Here is a 20,238-nt window from a genome sequence, read left to right as displayed (position 1 = left end):
CATAGGGAGTCATGGCGCATTTGGTCATATCCCCACAGAGGCGCATCAGGGTCCTAAAGCACGCCTTTAAGGCCGTCCTATCAAATCCCAATGTGACAACTGAAACGCAATCACAACAATATGTAGGTTATTTTTCCCCACCTCAACCTCGTTTTCGAGTTGGACCTTAGTCAAAGACCTTCATCAAAAATACAATGGGCCGGAGAAACCATGACCTATTAGCCCACAATTAGGCTACGTTTATATTCGGCTATAGTCCAGGCCTATCATAAATCATTAATTTGTGTGTGTCAGATAGGCTAAGGCAATTTAGTGACCGTGCATTCACTCCATTGTCAGTGTCTGCATTGCAGCTTATTTGGATACAAAGCCCAAATCACATCCTTAGATCCTGTCCGGTCCTCTCTCTCAATTCAATTCAAGGTTTCTTTATTTGTATGACTGTAGGTACAGTGTTGCCAAAGCACAAAACAAAAGAGCATAAACAATTTTACCATAACAATTAAACATGGGAAACAGGGAAACAGTAACATGTAACATGAAAATTGTGTGTACACACTCACTTTCTCTCTCTCTCTCTTGCACACACACACGCTATACACACATACACATAGCCTACACACACACACACACATTCCAAGATTAAGACATTAGGTCGACATTGTTGCAAGGTGCCGTCTTACTATCCCTCACGCTATGCCAGTGGAGAAGTCAGTCCTTTATAGCAGGTGGGCCAATTTATCTTTAAGGGAGCTAAGTATTGGTATAATGGTAATTGTAAAAAAATATCCCTTTCTTATCTGTTCAAACTTTGGACAGTAGAAAGTACATGTCTGTCTCAATCTTAGCAGTTGTACAGTGACCACAGATCTGCTGCTCTTTTGGAAGCCATGCTTTTCTTACCAGTCTTTCTCTATGGCAAGACCAGGGATGTAGTGGAGGCTAAACACAAGTAAACACAGTTTATCAGATTTCAGAAATAGAGTTTATCCACCTCTTATTAGATTTATTCACCTCTCAAACAAGTTTATTTACCAATTGCAGCTTTTAACATTCAGAAATCGCACTGTATTATCCACATTTACAATATGTACACTCCTCAACACTCTAGGAACCATTTAATACCACTGGTACTTTTATAAACATTGGACAATATCCACCATCATCAAACATTTTCTAAATGCCTTTTTTTTTAAATCCAGTACCGTATGGCGCAGTCCACTTCACCGAGATCACAGAATTTATAGTTTACCCTCTTATTTTACCACTGCATCCCTGGGCAAGACTGTGGTCACTTAGCCTGTACGAATCTCTGCTTCATATCTCTGACGGTGAAGAGATACTCTGCCAATTCATAATCTCTTTTTAGTGACAAGTAGCATTCTAATTTGGATTATGATTTTGTTTGATTATCCCAGTGTTCCAGATATTTTTTCTTACTTTGATTCATAATTTGTTTTACTTTGATCTGATTTTGGAAAGCAGTGTTGGTCTGATATTGATGGGTTAGTGTACAAGGTAACTTCAGAACCAACTGACGGAGGAGATTGGTTTCTGGGCTGACTTCTTGGGTTTTGATTGCTTGAAACTTCAGCATTTCTGCACTGGATTTCAGATGTATCCAAAATTTTATTATCTTTTACATCTATTCTATTATGTGATTCTGCCTAATTTTGCCCTGCTTGCATTTGTCGGCATTTTCTTTTGGACCCTGAATATTTCTAATTAATTCTGCATGCAGGGATTCTATGGGGTGTTTATTCCATCTAGTGTAGTCGAGCTTGAGTGGACCCCCATATCTCACATCCATACAGTGCAATTGGTATGACACTGTGAAATATTTTGTACCAGATCATTGGAATCGTATTTTATGAAAATCCATTTTGATTGCATATAGAACTCTGTGAGCTTCCTCTTGTAGCTCATTCACTGCAAGGTCAAAGCTTCCTGAGGCACTGAGTTTCAGGCCTAGGTAATCGTAACATAATGAATGCTCTAGAGCGATGTTAGTGAAGGTCTGGCTGAGGTCTGGCTTTCTTTTGGAAGATTGCAATCTTGGTTTTTGCCAAATTAACTGTCAGGGCACAGTTCTGACAGAAGTGCTCTAGCAGATCCAGGTGTTGTAGCCCTTGTTCGGAGGACAAGAGCAGCACCAGGTCATCTGTGAAGAGCAAGAATTTGTTTAGGGGGAGTCCATGAAGCTGTAGATTGTTCTAGTAACACTGCTAACTCATTAATATAGATATAGAACAGAGTTGGACTCAGGCTACAGCCCTTTCTCACCCCACGTATTCTGTTCTGCTGTTATCAATTCTCACAGCGCATTTGTTGTCCATATACACAGATTTGATTGTATCATATATTTTACCTCCTACACAGTTTTATAAAGTTTTAAAAAATAATCCATAATGCCGAATTGAGTCAAATGCTTTCCTAGAATCAACAAAACAAGCAAAGATTTTACTTTTGTTTACTTGAATAACATGTTTGTTGTTTACGGTGTTGGGTGTAAATATAGTCAGTGATACAATGTTTTGGTAAGAAGCCAATCTGACCTTTACTCAAGATATTGTGTTTAATAAGGAATGCCTAGACAGGCGTTTAGAATACAGCAGAAAACCTGCCCAGGTTACTGTTCACACAGATGCCTCAGTAGTACTGGGGTCGAATTTGTCTCTTAAAGATAAGGGGAAATAAGCCCCCTGTTCCAGACCTCAGCTTGAAGAACGAGATTGAACAGCTTTAAAAGGGTCTTTTCTGGCTCAGTGAGCTGTGTTTCAGCATTTCAGTCCTGAAACAGTCAGGTCCACATGCTTTTCTTGGTTTTAGTTTATGGTGTGTGTGTTTTTTGAAGTGGGTTCTGACTGTCTTTTAGAATTTTCAAGGGAGTGTAACTTTTGTGCAATGACTTGGCCAATTGTACGGTTCTTTGATGGGATATTGTTGTAAGGTTTTCAAAGTAATTCCTCCATTTTTCAGAGGTTTTCTTTGTTTTCTTTTGGGTTTAGGTTATTCCATTTTTCCCAAAACTGATTCTGGCGTAGCCTATAGAGGTTTCAATTTTCTTAGGGTTTCATTATGTTTGTTTTTTTGTTTTGAATCATTATATTCTTTAAGTTTGCTCCAGCAGTTTTCTCTCATTTCTGGGTTGTGTGGTTCGCTGTGTTTTTGGTTGGAGGTTTTTCCTCATTATTTCACACACATTACCAAACCATTTTCTTTGTGGGTTTTGATTTTGAGTTTAGGATTACCCCTCAAGAGATTTGCTTTGAGGGCAATCCTGTGATACAGTTAATTTATTTGAGTTACTGCCATAATTACATCTGCATGATTTTCTCTAAATCTCGTTACTAAAAAGTTGCTAATAGGATTAGTTATTTCAACTGAGTTAGCTGCATTGATGAATTCAGACACACTGTCAGATGTCCATTTAAAGGACAGATTGAGTTAGAAGTTTTATTATTACCTGGCCTGCCTTCTTTTCAGTAATATTTATTTATCTGGCAGTGGTCTGAAAGTGGTAACTGAATGCGTTTATGGAGGAGGGCTATCAACTACAGACCCAAGAGCTGAGCACTATGTGAACCGACCTAATGAGTCCCCTGTCATCCTATTAAGAAGACACAAGCCTAGGCCTTGGCAGAGATGCATTAGCCTAACTCCATACCATTCTTAATGTGTCAGGGTTTTGTCTAGATTTCATTTGATTAGCCTATAGAGATGTGTTATTATAATAAACACCACCATGTTTTCCTATTAATTATTATTATTGATATTATTGATAGCAATTATTAATTGCGATCAGCTTGAACATGGTGTTTCCAACAAATATTTCAGGAGTGATTCTCTGGACTTACTTTTCACAAAGTAATGAACTTATTTTGACATCACCACCACGTTTTCTGACTGACGTCAAAAGGCACGAGTGACATTGACCCAGGGTGCACAACAGCTCACCCGCATGATCGTTCTCATGATACGCCACGTCTGGTCGCAGTATAACCTACCATATTGGAGCAGGAGGCTAATGTTCTGATACAAATAAAAATTGTTTTTGGTTAGCCTATAGGCTACTTGAATTTCAACCTGTGTCATGTAAAATCCATTCGCGCCTCGTGCTTGTCATATTGTCTTTCTAATTAACGAGTCCAATACATAAAGGAACGTGCAGTATGGCCATACCGCGCCCACTGACAGGATTTTACCGAATGGTTGGTCAGGAGTGCGTGGAATGCAGCAGCTGCCCCGCGCGCCGCATTCGGCTGAACCCACGCGGCTGACAGATCAAAGCTCGTCGTGAACATTCCGAGACTATTGCTCAGCTCCACCCGCTCCGCAGCGGAAACAAGAAAACACACCGGACTGACGACTGGCAGATCCTAGGGGAAAGAGAAGAAACAGTGGGAGGTATGAGGCCCCCTGGAAGCCCTCACAGCCTCAAGTAGCTGAACTAACGCAGTCTATTAATAACCATCAGGCGATTTAGGGCTTCTAGGATCTATTTCTACATTGTAAGCACAGTTATTAGTCAAACTCACAGTTTTTGTTATAGGCCTGCCTGTGGCATTTGTTATGTCCACTACAACAATGCCCCTAATATGGCAAATATCATGCATTCCCAGCTGAATAACAATAATCTACCCTCTAATTCGATAGGCTGCTAACTAAACCTAACCCTTACAAAAAATAACTCCAGGTTTGGGACTGTTATGTAAGGGCCCCCTTGAAGCCTCCCTCTCATCATGGGTTTCTCTCCTGTACACAGACGGCAAAATGAGCTCTAAATAAACTCTGTTTTTATGTGAGTAATAAACTCTATGGGAGGCCATCCACTCCAGATTGGAGATAGACACCTCCCTCTCTCTCTCTCTGTCTCTCACACACACACACACACACACACACACACACACACACAAATACACACATACACTCTCTCACACGTACACACACACAAAGGGGTGGGACAAAATATTGATATGGCAATATATTACTTTTTTGTGATACATTATTGATATACTGCCGCCAAATATCAGTATTTTTTAATTAAAATATTCAATTGTACCATTCATATTCTGAACGGACTCATGCCAATTTACCAGTCATAACTTCATTCATAAACATAAATTGGCATAAACACTGAAATGTCTGCGAACACTGACATATACGTTTAAAGGTAAAAAGGAATCTGTTATTTATTTATTTTTAAGAGGCACTGAGCTAAAACACTCTATGTGCACTGTTTTAAATCCCTTGAGAAATGCAATGAATAAACACATAATTTAGCATTTTAGAAATAACATTTCCCCTTTTCTTCTTCATTAAACAGATATTGTGGTGTTATAGATACATCTTTTGCTGTGGACAAAGTATTATGAGAGTATCAATAAATGAGTTACTCTGCTTTTCCCAGCCCTAACACACACAAATGCACACACACTCACACACATCCATAAAATCTCTGGATTTACGAGAAGGCAGTCCTGAGCAGAGACAGCGAGCCAAAACAGCCATAAAACTGCCCCAGGACAGTCACTACACGTCAGGCATTTCCTTACAAATCTGCTGCAGGAGTGTGAGTCTGTGTGTGTGTGTGTGTGAGAGAGTCTGTGGTAAGGGGAATTCAGCACTTAGCCTGTTTGGCAGAATCAATAAGGCTACTTCCGGTCATTTTGGGAAGCCAGACAGCCTTATGCCCTTTAATAAGGTAAGCAGGCAGCCCTTTGTTCAACAGACAGCTGTAGGAGCAGTGCTTCTCAAACTTTTTCCGTTATTCCCCACTTTGCAGGTTTCAAGCCCCACCTGACCCCATCAACCCGGCAAAATGGTAACGTTTAAAATACTTTTTTCACATCTTGGTTCCACATTATAGCCTACATTTCCTGTCTCAGTCCAATGGATCAGATATTATTTTAATTCATAATAGGTCAGTCCGATTATGACTCTTATGTTTGGGTGTGGCTATTTTGTTCTCGTGTTCGTGCTCGTGGCATCTCGTGTTCCTCACACCCCACCGGTCATGTCTCTATTGAGAACCACTTAAACAGAATATGTGACTTTATCTACTGCAGATATCAGCAACTCAGCTCTTTGATCATCTGCCTAAATAACCCTTGTAGTCACAGAGAGGCAGCAGCATGAATGTGCTGTTATTACACTTTGTTATTATGTTTTGCATTGTAGGCCTATGCAACAAAAGGTTGAGGCTAATTACACAGTTGTTTGTCACAGTGTGACTTCCTGGGGAGCAGAGTTAAATAGAGTTATAATTACAGCATCATCTGTCCACAGCTTGGACGAAGCTTTAGTGGCAACACCAGACACACACACACACACACACACACACACACACACACACACACACACACACACACACACACACACACACACACACACACACACACACACACACAGTAAACTCGAGAAAGCTCCACACCTGCACAGTACCATGGAATAACCCTCTGAATTTCTAGGTGCAGTTCATTCATCAGCTGATGGAGGGCAAAGTTAATATTTAAACTGAAGATGTAGTCTCTGACCTCAAGCAGCATCTCCTATGGTGATTATCTGTCTTTTTACTGAACTGAACCTTGCTTATCTTGCCGTGGTCATATTCTCTCCTCCAAATGCTGAATCAGTTCATTAACTGAACAATATCTGCCATCTAACAATGTAAAAAAGATATAAATGATCCAACAATGCAATAACAAATGTTTACACATGCAAACATGGACAGACATGAGTCATGAATTGCTATCTGGTGAGGCATCACCAAGACCTCCTTTAATTACACATTAATTAATTAATAATCCTATTCATAAGAATATGTATAAGCTCTTAATTACATATCAGTACAGTTCTGACCTCTCACAAACATGAAACCAATTTCATACAGAGACTGTTCCGCCCTCTGCTGGCTGTGAGGGAGAAGGACGACTTTATTCTGACTCTGTGGCCAATCAATTATCTTTTCTATATAGCAGCTTTCCTTCACAGAGGCACCCATTTTATGCGTAACTTCCAAGTGTGTGTGATGCTGAGTGAACACCGGAGGAGGGAAAGTTTCCATCCGCCCTCCTAGCCACCAGATCAGGCTTTATAAAAGAGAGGGCTGCACTGACGGCACAGCGCTCCATTCTATGGACCGGAGAGGGAGCAGTTAGGCTCGCCACAGAGTCCAGAGCTCTGGATTTGGGCATGGCCCGGTTACAAAGACTGGCATCAACTTGACTGGAGTCACAGATAGTCCCTTTGACTGAATGGGGAAGCTCCGGTTCTAAAAAAGTCCATCATTCCAGAACCACAATAGAATTACAGCGGTAACTCCTACTCATTGTAGGACACATTGTTCAAAGCAGCTTTGGTGAATTAACACTGGTGTTGGACTGACAGCTCTCAAGAGATGATACTATCCATGACATTCCCCACCCAGAGCTCCAGCTTTAAGGCAAATAACAAGTTGCCATGGTCTCTGGCTGGTCCGTCTCCAAGTGTGTGTGTGTGTGTGTGTGTGTGTGTGTGTGTGTTACTCAGACAGCAGTGTAGAGCGCAGTGGCCTGAGTGTCCTGCGGCTGGTCTTTCTCTCCTCCAGCATGGGCATCGTCCTCCTCTTGCCCTTGGGCGTGTGGCACAGCATGGCGTCCAGACTCTGCACCGTCACCTGCCCGGCCTTCTGCAGCCGTGCCACCACCCGCTCCACCTGCACCGCCCACGTCCCATCCACACTCTGCCTCTGCAGCTCCTCCAGCTGGACACGCGTGGAATTGCAGGTCAGCCACCACACACCAGGACAGACCAAAGACCAGGCAGTTACAGGAAAGGAGACGAGGTAGCATTGAAAAATATAACAGGTACTAATGCATCATTATATATATTTATACATGTAGTATACATTACTGTAGAAAACACCTAATGTTAATGGATGTAATTTGCACAAATTTGTAAATTGGTTTTTACATTGCTGCACAAGATGCCGTAGGGCCTGTGTCCACCAATCACGTTTTTTGCGCCAACGGCGGTTATTTTCCTATGAAGTTAAGCATTCACAGCGCTCAGCGCCCTCGGTGGAGAAAGGCCTAAGCGCTGACTGTTTTTTCCCGCAGCGCTCAAAGCGCTAAAAGTTGAAATCTGTTTCATTTTGAAAACAGCGCTGGGCTCATCAATGTCACTTCTCTCCTGACAACCCTAACCTAGCAACAATAAACACTTGACCAAAGCGCTTTGAAAATGAGGTTGAGAGCACTAGGTACAAAAAAAGAAAAGGGGTGGCGTATGGCAACCCTTAAGTGTTCCGTTTGACATGTTGTGTTACAGTGTTGACTTAGAACCCCTACCCATACTTCAGCAATGGAGAACTACATCAATGTGGAAAGGTGTTTTGAGGCCAAAACAAATCTTTTGTTTGGAGAGGATTCTTGATTTAAAGAAACTTTGATTTTCCATAAATGTAGTAGTAAGCTCTAGGTAAGGCTTTTTTCTACTCTTACCACTTCCTGGCTAAATTCAGGCCTCTTGACGAAGGTGGGAGTGTTGGGGAGGATGGATGTGTTAAGGATAGCAACGGCGTCTCTTATAGATCCCTCCATTGCCAAGATCCACACCTAACACACAAAAAAACAGTCATAACAGTGATAATTCAAAAGGACACACTTATATGAATCTAGACAACTATACACACATTCACAGCATATACACGCACACAGGCACAAACATAAACACACTCGCACACACAAACTCACATTTAGATTCATGCATAGTTTGCTTTCTGTGTTCATGATTTGAGAGTAAAATTTCTTGGCTTTTTCCAAGTCATTCTGAAACAAAGAAAAGAAGGAAAAGCTTAAATTACACACATGAATTGTGACAACAAGAATTATAAGCTCAAAACAAGAGGGATAAACTAAGAAATGTTGAGTCTAAATGTTGGGTAGATTCAAATTGGAGGCAAAAGTTTATGGCATCTGCCTCGTTGTGTGCCAATTTGTTTACAGTTTAAAGTGAAGAAATTTTTTTTTTTTACACAATCAAAGCATTCAAATGTAAAACTTGTCGACCTTGAACGTTCACCTCCTCACACTTCAGGCCTTATCTATATCCCAGATCTCACTTTTTGGTCTACCCCAATAGCACTTAATGAATCCTTGACAGGTTTTTTTTTTCTTTCTGCTGCAGGAGAACGACCTTCACCTGTTTGATGGCAAGAGCAGCAGCGAAGCAGTAAGCGTGCCTGGGTATCATGTGACCTTTGAGCTGTCCCTCCTCCAGCAGGACCATGCAGACTCTGTAAGACTTTGGAGTATTCTGTACACAATAAACAGGACAGTGAGGACAAACCAGAGGTTCAAGTTCAACTCTGTGTAAAAGTGAGGAGTCAGGATGGAATATAGGCAAAGGTAATGGGTATCCATAGCAACCCAAATAACCTCCAACATTTGTGAACAAACCCAGATTAGCTGCTTGCAAAGTGGAGATGCTAAGAGTTACTGCATCACCACACAACACACAATATAACTACTAATGGTACTTGATCAGATAGGTCTCCCATGGGGATTAAAAAGTGTGATCCTGTTATAAACGGCTCTTTTCGACCAACCGGAGTATCTATTCCCAGGATGCTCACCAGCTTGTAACAGGTGGCGCAAGCTAACGTGTGGGTGTCTTTATTGAAGGTCACACCCTGGTTTCTCATCTCTGCCACAACCTCTAAGGCACCTACAGTAAGAAAACAGATTATCTTAGTCTTCATGTATTCAAGTTCAATTCAAGTTAATTTACAGACATGTAGCACCAACATACGTAAATATATGTCTCAAGGAACTTCACAGACGCCAACTGGAAATTGAGGTTAGTCACACAGCCAGTCAACATTGGGGTTTTATTAGTGAGAAAAGTCTAATAAAGCAGTATGTGTGGTAATGGAAAAACAAAATGAAGTCCTTACTGTCATAGCATTCTTTCATAAACAGCATGTCAATGGCAATGTTGAATGACGTGGAATCTGAGAAGAATCCTTTGAGTGTCTGAAGGAAAAGACAAAATGTGAGAAGACATTTTCTTTTAGTCGATCAGTTGAGCATTAGGAGGCAGGACAGCTGTCAAGACGGAATCAATAGAAAATGGTCACATAAACAGATTTTAATAAACAGCTCCCCCCGCTGGCATTAACAGGAAACAACAATGAGAACAAGGGATCAGAATTAGACATGTTAATGCTACTGCTGCTGATGATGACAGTTTCTGTGTGTGTGTGTGTGTGTGTGTGTGTGCGTGTGTGTGTGCGTGTGTGTGTGTGTGTGTCTGTCTGTCTATTCCCTTTGCCATTTTTACCTTGTCAGTTACAGTCGTCACTGCCATGTCCTCCAGGCCGAGTTCATAGCAGAGTCTCATGAACAGGGGACCAAATTTAAAGTCCCCAAATGACACATTTCTATTCTCCTCATGATACCTGTAATCACACAGAAACACACACACGCACGTATGCACACGTACTCACACACACACACACACACACACACACATTTTTATCCTAACTGAGAAGGACTAAGTCTGGAGTGGACAACGGATACCTGTTCATGTTCCATTTATAAAGCAATGTGTTCCTTTTCATTTGCTGTTTCCTTTTTATCATGTCATGCCATACATTTCTTGCCACACAAAAAGTTCCAGACAGCAAATGCACATGAATAAACTTCTGAAAAGTGCAGACTTGTGTTCCTTCCCCCAGGGTCCCCTCACCTGTATATGGCGCTCTTGGCCGTGACCATGTCATCGGCCGACTGGCACAAGTGCAGCAGCAGCTTCAGTTCGTCCTTCAGAATTAACTCGTTCTTCTGCAGTTTCTGATTCACGTTCTCGAAGTAGTCGCCTGAAAGATAAGCACAAGTCCCATTACAGTACAAAGTGTGATCTGATTCTGTAGGGCTTTCTGCCAGAAGCTTTAGTTCTACTCTTACAGTCATGATGCAAATTAAGACATACCATAACTGCTTATGCTTAAATGACAGAAGCGTTAGGTCAATGATCAGACATACTTTTTGCTCCTGAAACCTGGTGGGCCACGGCAAGTTTCCTCTGTTGAAAATCTTGCAGCTTCACAACATCTTCAGACAAGAGATGCCGTTTTGCTAAAAACAAATCAGACACCATCATCAGACAGCAAATACTTCCTAAACTAGACAGTCAGATTATAAACTCATGGTGTGCAGAAGAGGAGTCCAAGATGTTACTTAATTTTGAACATAGACAGAGTAGGCTACATCAGAGAGAAAGCTTTTTGGAAAGAGTCCAATAATAATCCCAGTCAATAATGTCAATAACTTATGTCATAATGATTCTTTTGTGACTGCTTGCGTAAAGAGGCATCTCCCAGGTATTACCTGCAGCACATGGTTATGGTTATGGTTATAGGATTTGGCAGATGCTTTTGTCCAAAGCGACATACAAATAACAACAATAAAATAGTCAAATTTAACAGTAAACAATTTAAAAAGTTTGTAAGACTACATTAAGGAGAATAGCAATAATAAACAACAATGCCAACTCAATCTATAGCCTAATGAAAATAATAAACAATAATATAGTATACAAATCATAACGCATAAGAAACACTTAATAAACTTAAGTGCAACAGACATGCCTTTAGACCCCTCTTGAAAGACCCAAAGCTATCACAGGAACAGAGAGCACTGGGCAACTCATTCCACCAACATGGAACCTCTGAGGAAAAGAGTCTTGAATTTGACCTAGCGTTTATGGCTGGTCGACACATCAGACACTCATCAGAAGAACGCAGTGGGCGGTTGGGGATGTACATCTTGATCATTGAATTAAAATAGGGAGCAGATCCAGTCAGTGTCCTACAAGCCAAAGTGAGAGATTTAAATTTAATTTGGCCACTCTAGGGAACCAGTGTAACTAGGAGAGGAATTACATGTGTCCTCTTTGGCTGATTGAAGACGTGCTGAGGCATTCTGAATCAGTTTTAACGATCCTACTACACAAGCAGGTAGGCCAGCTAACAGTGCATTACAATAGTCCAGCTTGGAGATAACCATGGCCTGTACAAGAAGTTAGTTGTCTGTTACTGTTTTTGGTAGGTTGTTCAGTGTCAGTTTGTGTGTTTTCGCTTGGCATGGAGCCGACTGTAACATTTCACTGCATTGTATGTAGGCTATGTGACAAATACAAATCTGAATCTGCACAAGTATTGCACATGCTGCACAGTCAAGAAATGGCTCATATAATGTAGGCTTACATGCTTTCCTCCGTAATCTAAACGTACTTGTGTGCGTTTACCACAGATCTGATGGACTTGGAACTCTCTCTGGGGTTTCACGTTATTAATAGGCTACAGTAGATGTGGTACTAACGTGGACTGGTCTGAGTCTGTGACATTGGACCTGGGACTGACTGTCGCACACGTTAACCTGCAAGAAGACCTTAAAAACAAAGAGTAGATGTAAAGAAATATATTCAACACTCACCTCCAATTTGACATCCCAAACACCCCACTCGGGGCGAACTCTGAAGTATTCCTTTTCTTGGAGAATCACGCATTAATCGGACACAAATGTTCAGTCCACGCAGCGCCATGTTGTTGAAGTCAGCAGAACATACTATAAAATGACAACATAGGTGCAAGACCTCTGAAATATTATCGTTATATTCACTCTACTCTCATATGTGTGTGGTTTCAAGCTAGTATAACAGTGAATGTGTCCAAGTGTATATTTGAAACGTAAGCAATGACATTACATGAGCAACAGCCACATACTGCGAATACTGTACCCTGATGTGTATTCTCCTTGCCTCCCCCCATATAGCACAGCGGTTTGGTATTTTCCAATATGTCAGCCTCTACGATTGACCGGTGATAGCAACTTAGCTAGTAGTGAACTTCATTCACCCTATAACGTTTTTTAAAAATACCGATGTATTGAGTGAGCGCATCGATATGTTTTCTCACGCTATGCCTTTAAATTGTGCCAAACTGTATGACATGCAAACCTTGTTCAGTGTCGCATCTGTACTGTGACATTAATTTTGGCTAACGTTGGCTACATTTACAGCAGTGCATTGAATGCAATGCGCAAGTTCACATGTTAGGCCTACCCCGAAGTCCACGCAGAAGAATTACATATAGGCTACTTTATATAGCCTACAGCCGTTGGTTTATGAAACAATTTCAAGTAAAAATAGAATAATCATAGAACATCATCCTACCAGTGTGGACGGTGCGTTTCACACAGCCTACGCAGACAATTTCTTAATGCGTAAAACTGTGCTGACTCTTTCTATGAACAGTAGAGGGCAGTATTGTACCCAAATTTCCCGTAGACTACCTTTGAAATAAACGTCAATCCCGCTCTAGCGTCCAACACCCAATGTGTCTCATTACGAAAGTTGCATGCCCATGTGAGATGATCAAAAGATAACACGTCCATTGGAATGGACATGACATATTTTTGGGTCTAGACCAATGAAAATCTGTGATTTCACCATTTTAATTATGCTTTGTAACTGATTGGATCCTGATGACCCAATCAGAATGCAGTTAGGGCCTGTAACTTGATCTGAGAGCACTTCAGACATCAGACAAGACAAGCATGGCTCTGAAGCTAGATAGGAACAGGAGTAAACACATTTTTCCCCTCATAAATATGAATTTATGTTTATGATAGCCTAACCAATTTGCACTCAGTATAATTTTAACCATTGCAGGTGATGATATTTGAAGTTAGTTTGAATATATTTCATAACAGTGTAGTACAGGATTTTTTCAAAGTTTAATGTCCATCCCAATGGACATCAGGTGTTGGGAGATGTTAGCCAACACTCATTTAGGCACTCACCAGGCAATGTTCTGACATATCCTCAAGACCCAAGCTATAATTTTGAATGCATTTTTTATTTATTTCAGCTATTTTGGATGAATGTGCACTCATTTTACTAAAATGTGTCGTCATTTTTACTAAATCGTGCTCTCATTTTATTAGATTGTGCACTGAATTCAGTCAAATGTGTGCTCGGTTTACTAAATAGTGTGTCCATTTTGCTAAATGGTGGGCTCATTTAGTCAAATTGTGCTATTTTTTTGTAAAATGAGTGCACATTTTAGTACAATGAGTGCACTATTTACTAAAAAGAGTGATTTAGTAGACGAGCACACTATGTAGTAAAACGAGTGCACAATTTAGGGTGCGTTCGTAAATTCAATCTGACACTGAAAATAGAATAGCTCTCTGAAGTTCAAAAAACTAGTTTATTACATTTTACATAACATTTTAATATATTGTGTGCACGTTTTAGTAAATTGTGCGTATGTTTACTAAATTTAGTAAAACGAGTGCACTATTTAGTATAACAAGCGCATGATTTAGCAATATGTGCACACAATTTAGTAAAATGAGCATACGTTTTCTGGATATATACCAAAAATATCTTGCAATGACTGCTCTAGGGTTCCGTACTAACCATATTACAATCTATTGTTGTTAGTATAACAGTACCCAGAGTACGCTCTGGATGCTCTGAGAGTGTGACACTTTGAATAAACGAACGATAATTCCACCCACGGTCCAAATTTATAGTTAAAAGTTTTAGAGTTGGCTCAGAGCGCTTGGAGTGGCAATTTACAAACGCACTCTTAGTAAAATAAGTGCATAATTCAGTAAAACAAGCGTATATTATCTTGATATACAAAAACAATCTTACAATGACATCTCCTGGGTGGTGTCATTGCAAGATTTTCTATGTATTGAGAAAACATACACTCGTTTTACTAAATCATGTGCTCGCTTTACTAAATTGTGCGCTCATTATACTAGATTGTGCACACATTTTTGTGTATTGTGCGTTTGTTTAACTACAGTACATAGTGTGTTCATTTTACTAAATCGTGCTCTCGTTTTATTAAAAAGTACACTTATTTTACTAAATTGTGTGCTCTTTTTACAAAAATTCAAATGAGAATGTGATGAAATAAAATGAGTGCAATTTAGCAAATGAGCCCACAATGTAGTAAAATAAACACACTGTTTAGTAAAACAAGCACACAATTTACAAAATTGAGCGCACAATTTAGTAAAATGAGCACATACACTTTAGTAAAGCACATTGTGTGGACGCAATCTGGCACATTAGTTAATGTGCATGTTTTGACCTGCTCATAGACAATAATAGATAATAGATAAAAAACATTTAGACACATGCAAACATCCAGTTCCAAATGTTTAAGTCATATGTGATTATTACTTTCAATACTATATGTAAAAACATAGTGTTTTTTCCCTAAGTCCTCATGTCATTTTACACCTATTTAGTCGAGGCGTCCATTGTAATGGACATTAAAAAACAGTAATAAAGACATGATTTATCAAATAATTATTTTTTCCCCTTTATTTCTACATTGGAGAGGAGTAAAAATCAGCTGAATAAATTTTTTTATGCTTAACAGAAAAAAATCAGGTCTGAAGGGGTTAACTGAGAAAAAAACTGAAGGAACAGCTGTAGATTTTTTGTGAAACATTCGAAATATTGTAGTTCAGAGAATGGTAATATTCGCTCTGCCACAGTAAAATTGACAGTGTTATTAAGTGTTAATTTTTCAGAGACATATTTTTCAGTGTTCATTAGTGTTAATTAGTGTAACTTCGGGAGTTGTTTGAACAAACATGTACACCCACGGTGTAATTAAAACTCACAACTTAGTGTTTTAAGTGGGTGTGAATGTACGAACTCTGGGGTGGAGCAGAGCCCGTCTAATTAGACATTCTCTGGGTGGAGTCATTTACACTTCCGGTCCTTCAGTTGAGATTTTTGAAAAGAAGATGGACGCCATTGAAGTACAGCGTGGGATAGTAAAAGGTAAATTCATTTGTTCCCTCTACTTCTGTACGCTAGCATGAAAACTACGACAAATACACAATTAAGTAATGTCACATCACAGGTATATGTTTTCATACCAACGTGTTTTACCTACTATGAAATATTGGTGACGTTAGCTTGGTCGCTAGCTAGTAGCAAGGTCGCTAGCTAGTGCTAGCTCAGAAAATTATTGGTAAAACATCCAGCAAGCTAACATAACTTCGGTGGGTTATAACCTTATCAAATTGAAATGGTTAAGTTTATGTTAATTTGTAATACTTAAACTGTAAACTGACATTAATGTAATATTGGAGTCAACAACGTCTTAAAGTCCTTTCTGAAATTCGAAAAGGCGGTTGGAATTTGAATACCCACTGAGGGAATAGCTCTAACATGCTAACATAGCCTAGCTGATTAACATTAGAACTAGTTACAGCCAGAACTCCACTGTTCATAGCGATCTAACGTTAGTGTGCTGCCAAATGCTCACCTGGCACAAATTAATCTGTTGACTGACTAATTATAACAGTCTGTCGACTCATTGACGTTTGGTTGAACTGAACACTATTGCTTGCTTATAAAAAAAATTGCTGCTAGCTAACATTAGCTGAGACCACGAGGGCATTCGTTTAACTGTTAGGCATTTTACCAAACAGAGGTGTAAAGTAACCGTTAGCCTGGTTGGTTTGGTGCAGTCTCCATTCTCTGTATGGCACTGGTATTCGTTTCTGTTAGAGTCTGTTGGCTTTATTTGGGTTAGATCAATTTCTTTGTTTCCTAACTTATAAAGGGTGCAGGTAAGCCAAAGAGTATAGAAGTTAGCTAGCTTATACTAATTTTAGATATTTGTAGAAATTGTGGTTCAATACTAGCTTGCAAGCACGTGCATAAAGATATTCAGTCCATCAGGCATAACGTTACAGCTGAGCAGAGTAAGACATGTTAATTCTCTGAAATTATGAGCAGTTTTTTTATGGATATGGTAATATGTAGATGAGTTTACTGCCTAATAAAATTATTTAAGTTATTACTTAAATACTTTCTTACTGTTGAGTTTTGAGTTTAAGTTATTACTTAAATACAACTTACTGTTGCTTAAAAAGTAGGGATTATATAAACATATTTTAAGACAAAAACACTTGCGGTTGAAACATTTGGTAACCTGTGGTAAATAATGTCAGAATAAAGTTTAGAAGTCCTTTGCTGGTTAGTTGATATACTGCTGATAGTCAAATCATTGTTGTTCTTGTATTGATGTAATCATTTTCTTTGTTTTAACAGGGTCAGCAAAATGCTCATCAATGTCCAGTACCATGGAGAAAAAAGTACCTCAAACTGCAGCCTGGTTTTTCTTTTCAAAGTTTAATTCGAGAAGGTGAGGTTTTATGTGAGTTTAGCCAAAGTCCTTATAGGCAAGTGCCTCCACTCGGCGGCCATATTGCAACGCTTTTTTTCCCCTTTTTTCTAGCTTGTTTAGACTATGAATCAGCCTGACCATAGGCATGTTTCTTAATGATTTCACATGCACACTTTGTATCCTGGCTGGAGTTAATGCAGATCCTTATGATCCTTTTTAAGAAATACATTTGAAATCAATCAAGGTTCAAAATCCCTGTGCACAGCCCTTTTGCAGGTGCTGATGGTGTGCAGTATAACTATTAAAAAGTCAAAAACTAGTATAAATCGCACACTGAAGGGTATATTTTGTTGACTTTATTTGGCGTGAAGGCTTTAGGTTCACGTTCAAACCTGATGAAGAAAATTGTGAAACGTGTTGTTCACGCCAAATAACGTGGGTAAGGTTAAAAAAAAAAAAAGATTTTGTCTTTTGTGAATTAAGTGAAATAAAATCGGAGACCGAATTTCTTAAAGCAGCCCTTTAAGATTCCAATTTTTTTTTCTTGTTCTTCAAACAAGGCACATCAATCCACTGGTGCAAAAGAAGAGAACACCTCTGCCATAGGAGATTCAGCAGAAAAAGGCCAAACAGGTGAGCATTTAAAATTAAAATATCACTAGGAGAAATCCTTGTCTGTCTCGTCTCCAAAATGCAGAAGCCTAGCTTTGTGTTCCGGTAGTGTCTCATCAGTGGGCACATTCAATCTTGCAGCTCTGCACTGATCTGGCTGAACGTAAAGTATGTTTATTAGATTCAGTCAGATCTGCTTGCAGATCCAGTGCTGCAAGATCAAAATCCCATTGATTTCATGCTACTGGAACACGAAGCCAAGCAATTTGCTTCCTTCAGATACAGGTCTTGTTATAACCTCTCTGTACACTTTACAAGTTTACAATACTTCTGTTTGTCTGTAGAGACCCTCATCACACAACCACAGAAGTGTAATTATATTTTGAGCAGTATCAGTGGTATTAAATAGCGTTTGTTTTTTGACGTTCTAGCTGCCCCCTTAGCTTTCTTGTTTGTACTTTTTAGAGGGTGCATGTAAGTTTTCTCTTTACAAGTGTATCACTGTTATTGTTTCTTTTTTTACGCATAGATGGTCCAGGAGGTTCTGGAGAAGAGTTAAATGGGAGAGGAAATAATGGAGGAGTATAGTAGAGCACCTTGACACACTGTACAAGAAGGCATCTTCTGAATATCCTGGTCCATGGGTATGTTTTGTTTTGAATAAATTAATCTAATTGTATACAACAGTTAGGTCCAGTCAAACTATGAGCTATTTTCTGACTGAACGAGAGGGATTCCATGGGTGGGGTTATCTCAGGACATCCCTACTCAGACTTAGGTAGTGCCATTTTTACATTGATCCAATGTTATCGTTCCATTCATTCAAAGTGAAAGAACAGTGTAACATAACATCACAATTGACTGTTTGAGTGAGAAAAATAGAGTGCATGTAATAGGGTGAATAATGTAATGTGAAATAAAATGAAAAATCATTATTGTGCACATATAGCCTCACACAACCTGCCTGCAGAGTGACAAGAAAACCCTAAATTGATGTCTTTTAATCCAGGTTTTTGGTAATAGAATTGCTATGTAAAAACAATATTGAACTGGTGATTGTGGGGTTGATAAATGCTATAAGGCAGAACCTTAGCTGTAGGAATATCTATTACCAACTACACAGTGGCTCCATTTTCAAAAAACTCCTGAAGACACAGCTCTTTAGAGAACATCTCCTCTCATAGCACTACTTACAACAAGTCTTGCTGATCCTAGTACTTACCACCTGTCTTGAACTGACACTCAACTGTTTAAAAACAGCACTCACTGATGCACTTATTCTTACTGTACTCTACTGTTTTTAAATTGTTGAGAGAATTGCTTTAAAACTTAAACTGCTACCATGTTAGTCGCTTTGGTTAAAAATGTGTTAGCCAAATATAATGTAATGTAATATTACTTAAGCATATTTTAGTGGCAAGAAGCGTTAAGTCTATATTTTATCCATAATCCATGTTTAATCACTCTTCCATTTTATAGCTTGTAATGTTGTCTGAATATATCTAATATAATTTTCCTATTGTTTTTAGAAGGATACCAGTACGTAGTCAAAGAAAAAGATATGCACTCGGCATTGTGACTGTTTCCTAATCTCAGGGATCCTTACTCCACCAATGGCTATGTAAGATTTTACTCATTTCCATTTAAGGTTATATATAATAATAATGTTCAACTATTGATCTGGATAATCATAGTTCTTGCCCACATTATTTTGCAGGAACACTTCTACGATGCTGGAAGAGGGACAGGCTATCTGGCATGGCGCCTAAAGCAACGAGTGTCGCAGCATTTGGTCAAGAACAGCTCGGGAGCCTTGGAATACATGAACACCATGAGCTTTTTAAGGAGGTAGACTTTCTAATGAGGAGACACAGCACTCAAAAAATCCTCCATAGAAATGCATGGGGTTAGTTTGTAACGTATGGTGTTGTTTACATATATCACATCCCCCTCCGTGACAAAACGTGGACATGTGAATACATTGAGCCAATCATGTGGTGTGTTGTGAAGACATTGATTGTGCCAATCATGTGTTGTGATCTTGCCGCTAGAGCAAGATTGGTGTTGTGAAGCCTGCCGAAATAGATGCCCGATAAGTGCCCAAAATGTGTTGCAATATGGCTGCTGAGTGGAGGGACTTGCCTAAAAGGACTTTGGGTATACCCACATGTAACATCACTTCATGGTGCATTATCTGTCTTGCTTATGGAAAATTGGCCCATTATTGCACATCTCTAGTAATAGGTTTGAAGCAAAACACAAGTTTGTCAAATTGTAAAAAATCTCTTGATTATATTGTTTTATTTCTTGTTTATGAAATGTTTACTCAGTGTTGCAGAACATTTTCATGCATATGTGGTTATGGATTGTGAGGAACACTGTTTTATTGTTAGTCAATGATTTGTATG

General features: G+C 39.4%; 1 protein-coding gene and 1 long non-coding RNA gene across 2 annotated transcripts; one reads left to right on the top strand and one right to left on the bottom strand.

Moving 5' to 3' along the window:
* Positions 1-6,747: 6,747 nt before the first annotated feature.
* Positions 6,748-13,314, bottom strand: ptcd2 (pentatricopeptide repeat domain 2). Its single transcript, XM_076284052.1, has 11 exons — positions 13,219-13,314; positions 12,480-12,611; positions 11,028-11,120; positions 10,732-10,861; positions 10,324-10,441; positions 9,938-10,016; positions 9,617-9,708; positions 9,184-9,297; positions 8,736-8,810; positions 8,484-8,597; positions 6,748-7,744 (listed from the first exon to the last, which is right to left on the bottom strand). Exons 2-11 carry the CDS (start codon positions 12,586-12,588, stop codon positions 7,523-7,525), a joined length of 1,146 nt encoding a protein of 381 aa, XP_076140167.1. The 5' UTR covers positions 12,589-12,611; positions 13,219-13,314; the 3' UTR covers positions 6,748-7,522.
* Positions 13,315-15,783: 2,469 nt separating this feature from the next.
* On the top strand, positions 15,784-19,779 carry LOC143122448 (uncharacterized). The gene is made up of 6 exons (XR_012986683.1): positions 15,784-15,861; positions 17,143-17,236; positions 17,779-17,851; positions 18,360-18,474; positions 19,360-19,451; positions 19,548-19,779. It is a non-coding gene; the product is annotated as an uncharacterized LOC143122448 (long non-coding RNA).
* The last annotated feature ends 459 nt before the right edge of the window (positions 19,780-20,238 follow it).

Source organism: Alosa pseudoharengus, unplaced genomic scaffold (assembly GCF_046254945.1).
Source record: "Alosa pseudoharengus isolate Yale_2024_CS ecotype anadromous, Long Island Sound unplaced genomic scaffold, YU_APseudo_1.1 YU_APseudo_1.1_scf_14, whole genome shotgun sequence".
NCBI lineage: Eukaryota > Metazoa > Chordata > Actinopteri > Clupeiformes > Clupeidae > Alosa > Alosa pseudoharengus.
The sequence above is the reverse complement of the archived record's forward strand: the minus strand, read 5'-3'. Positions and strand labels throughout refer to the sequence as shown.

Coding starts and splice junctions, on each gene's coding strand:
- ptcd2 (XM_076284052.1), bottom strand. CDS start 12,588: ATGGCGCTGCGTGGACTGAACATTTGTGTCCGATTAATGCGTGATTCT. Junction 9,709..9,937: donor TATGAAAGAATGCTATGACA/GTAAGGACTTCA, acceptor TTCTTACTGTAG/GTGCCTTAGAGGTTGTGGCA. Junction 7,745..8,483: donor CTGAATTTAGCCAGGAAGTG/GTAAGAGTAGAA, acceptor ACGCGTGTCCAG/CTGGAGGAGCTGCAGAGGCA.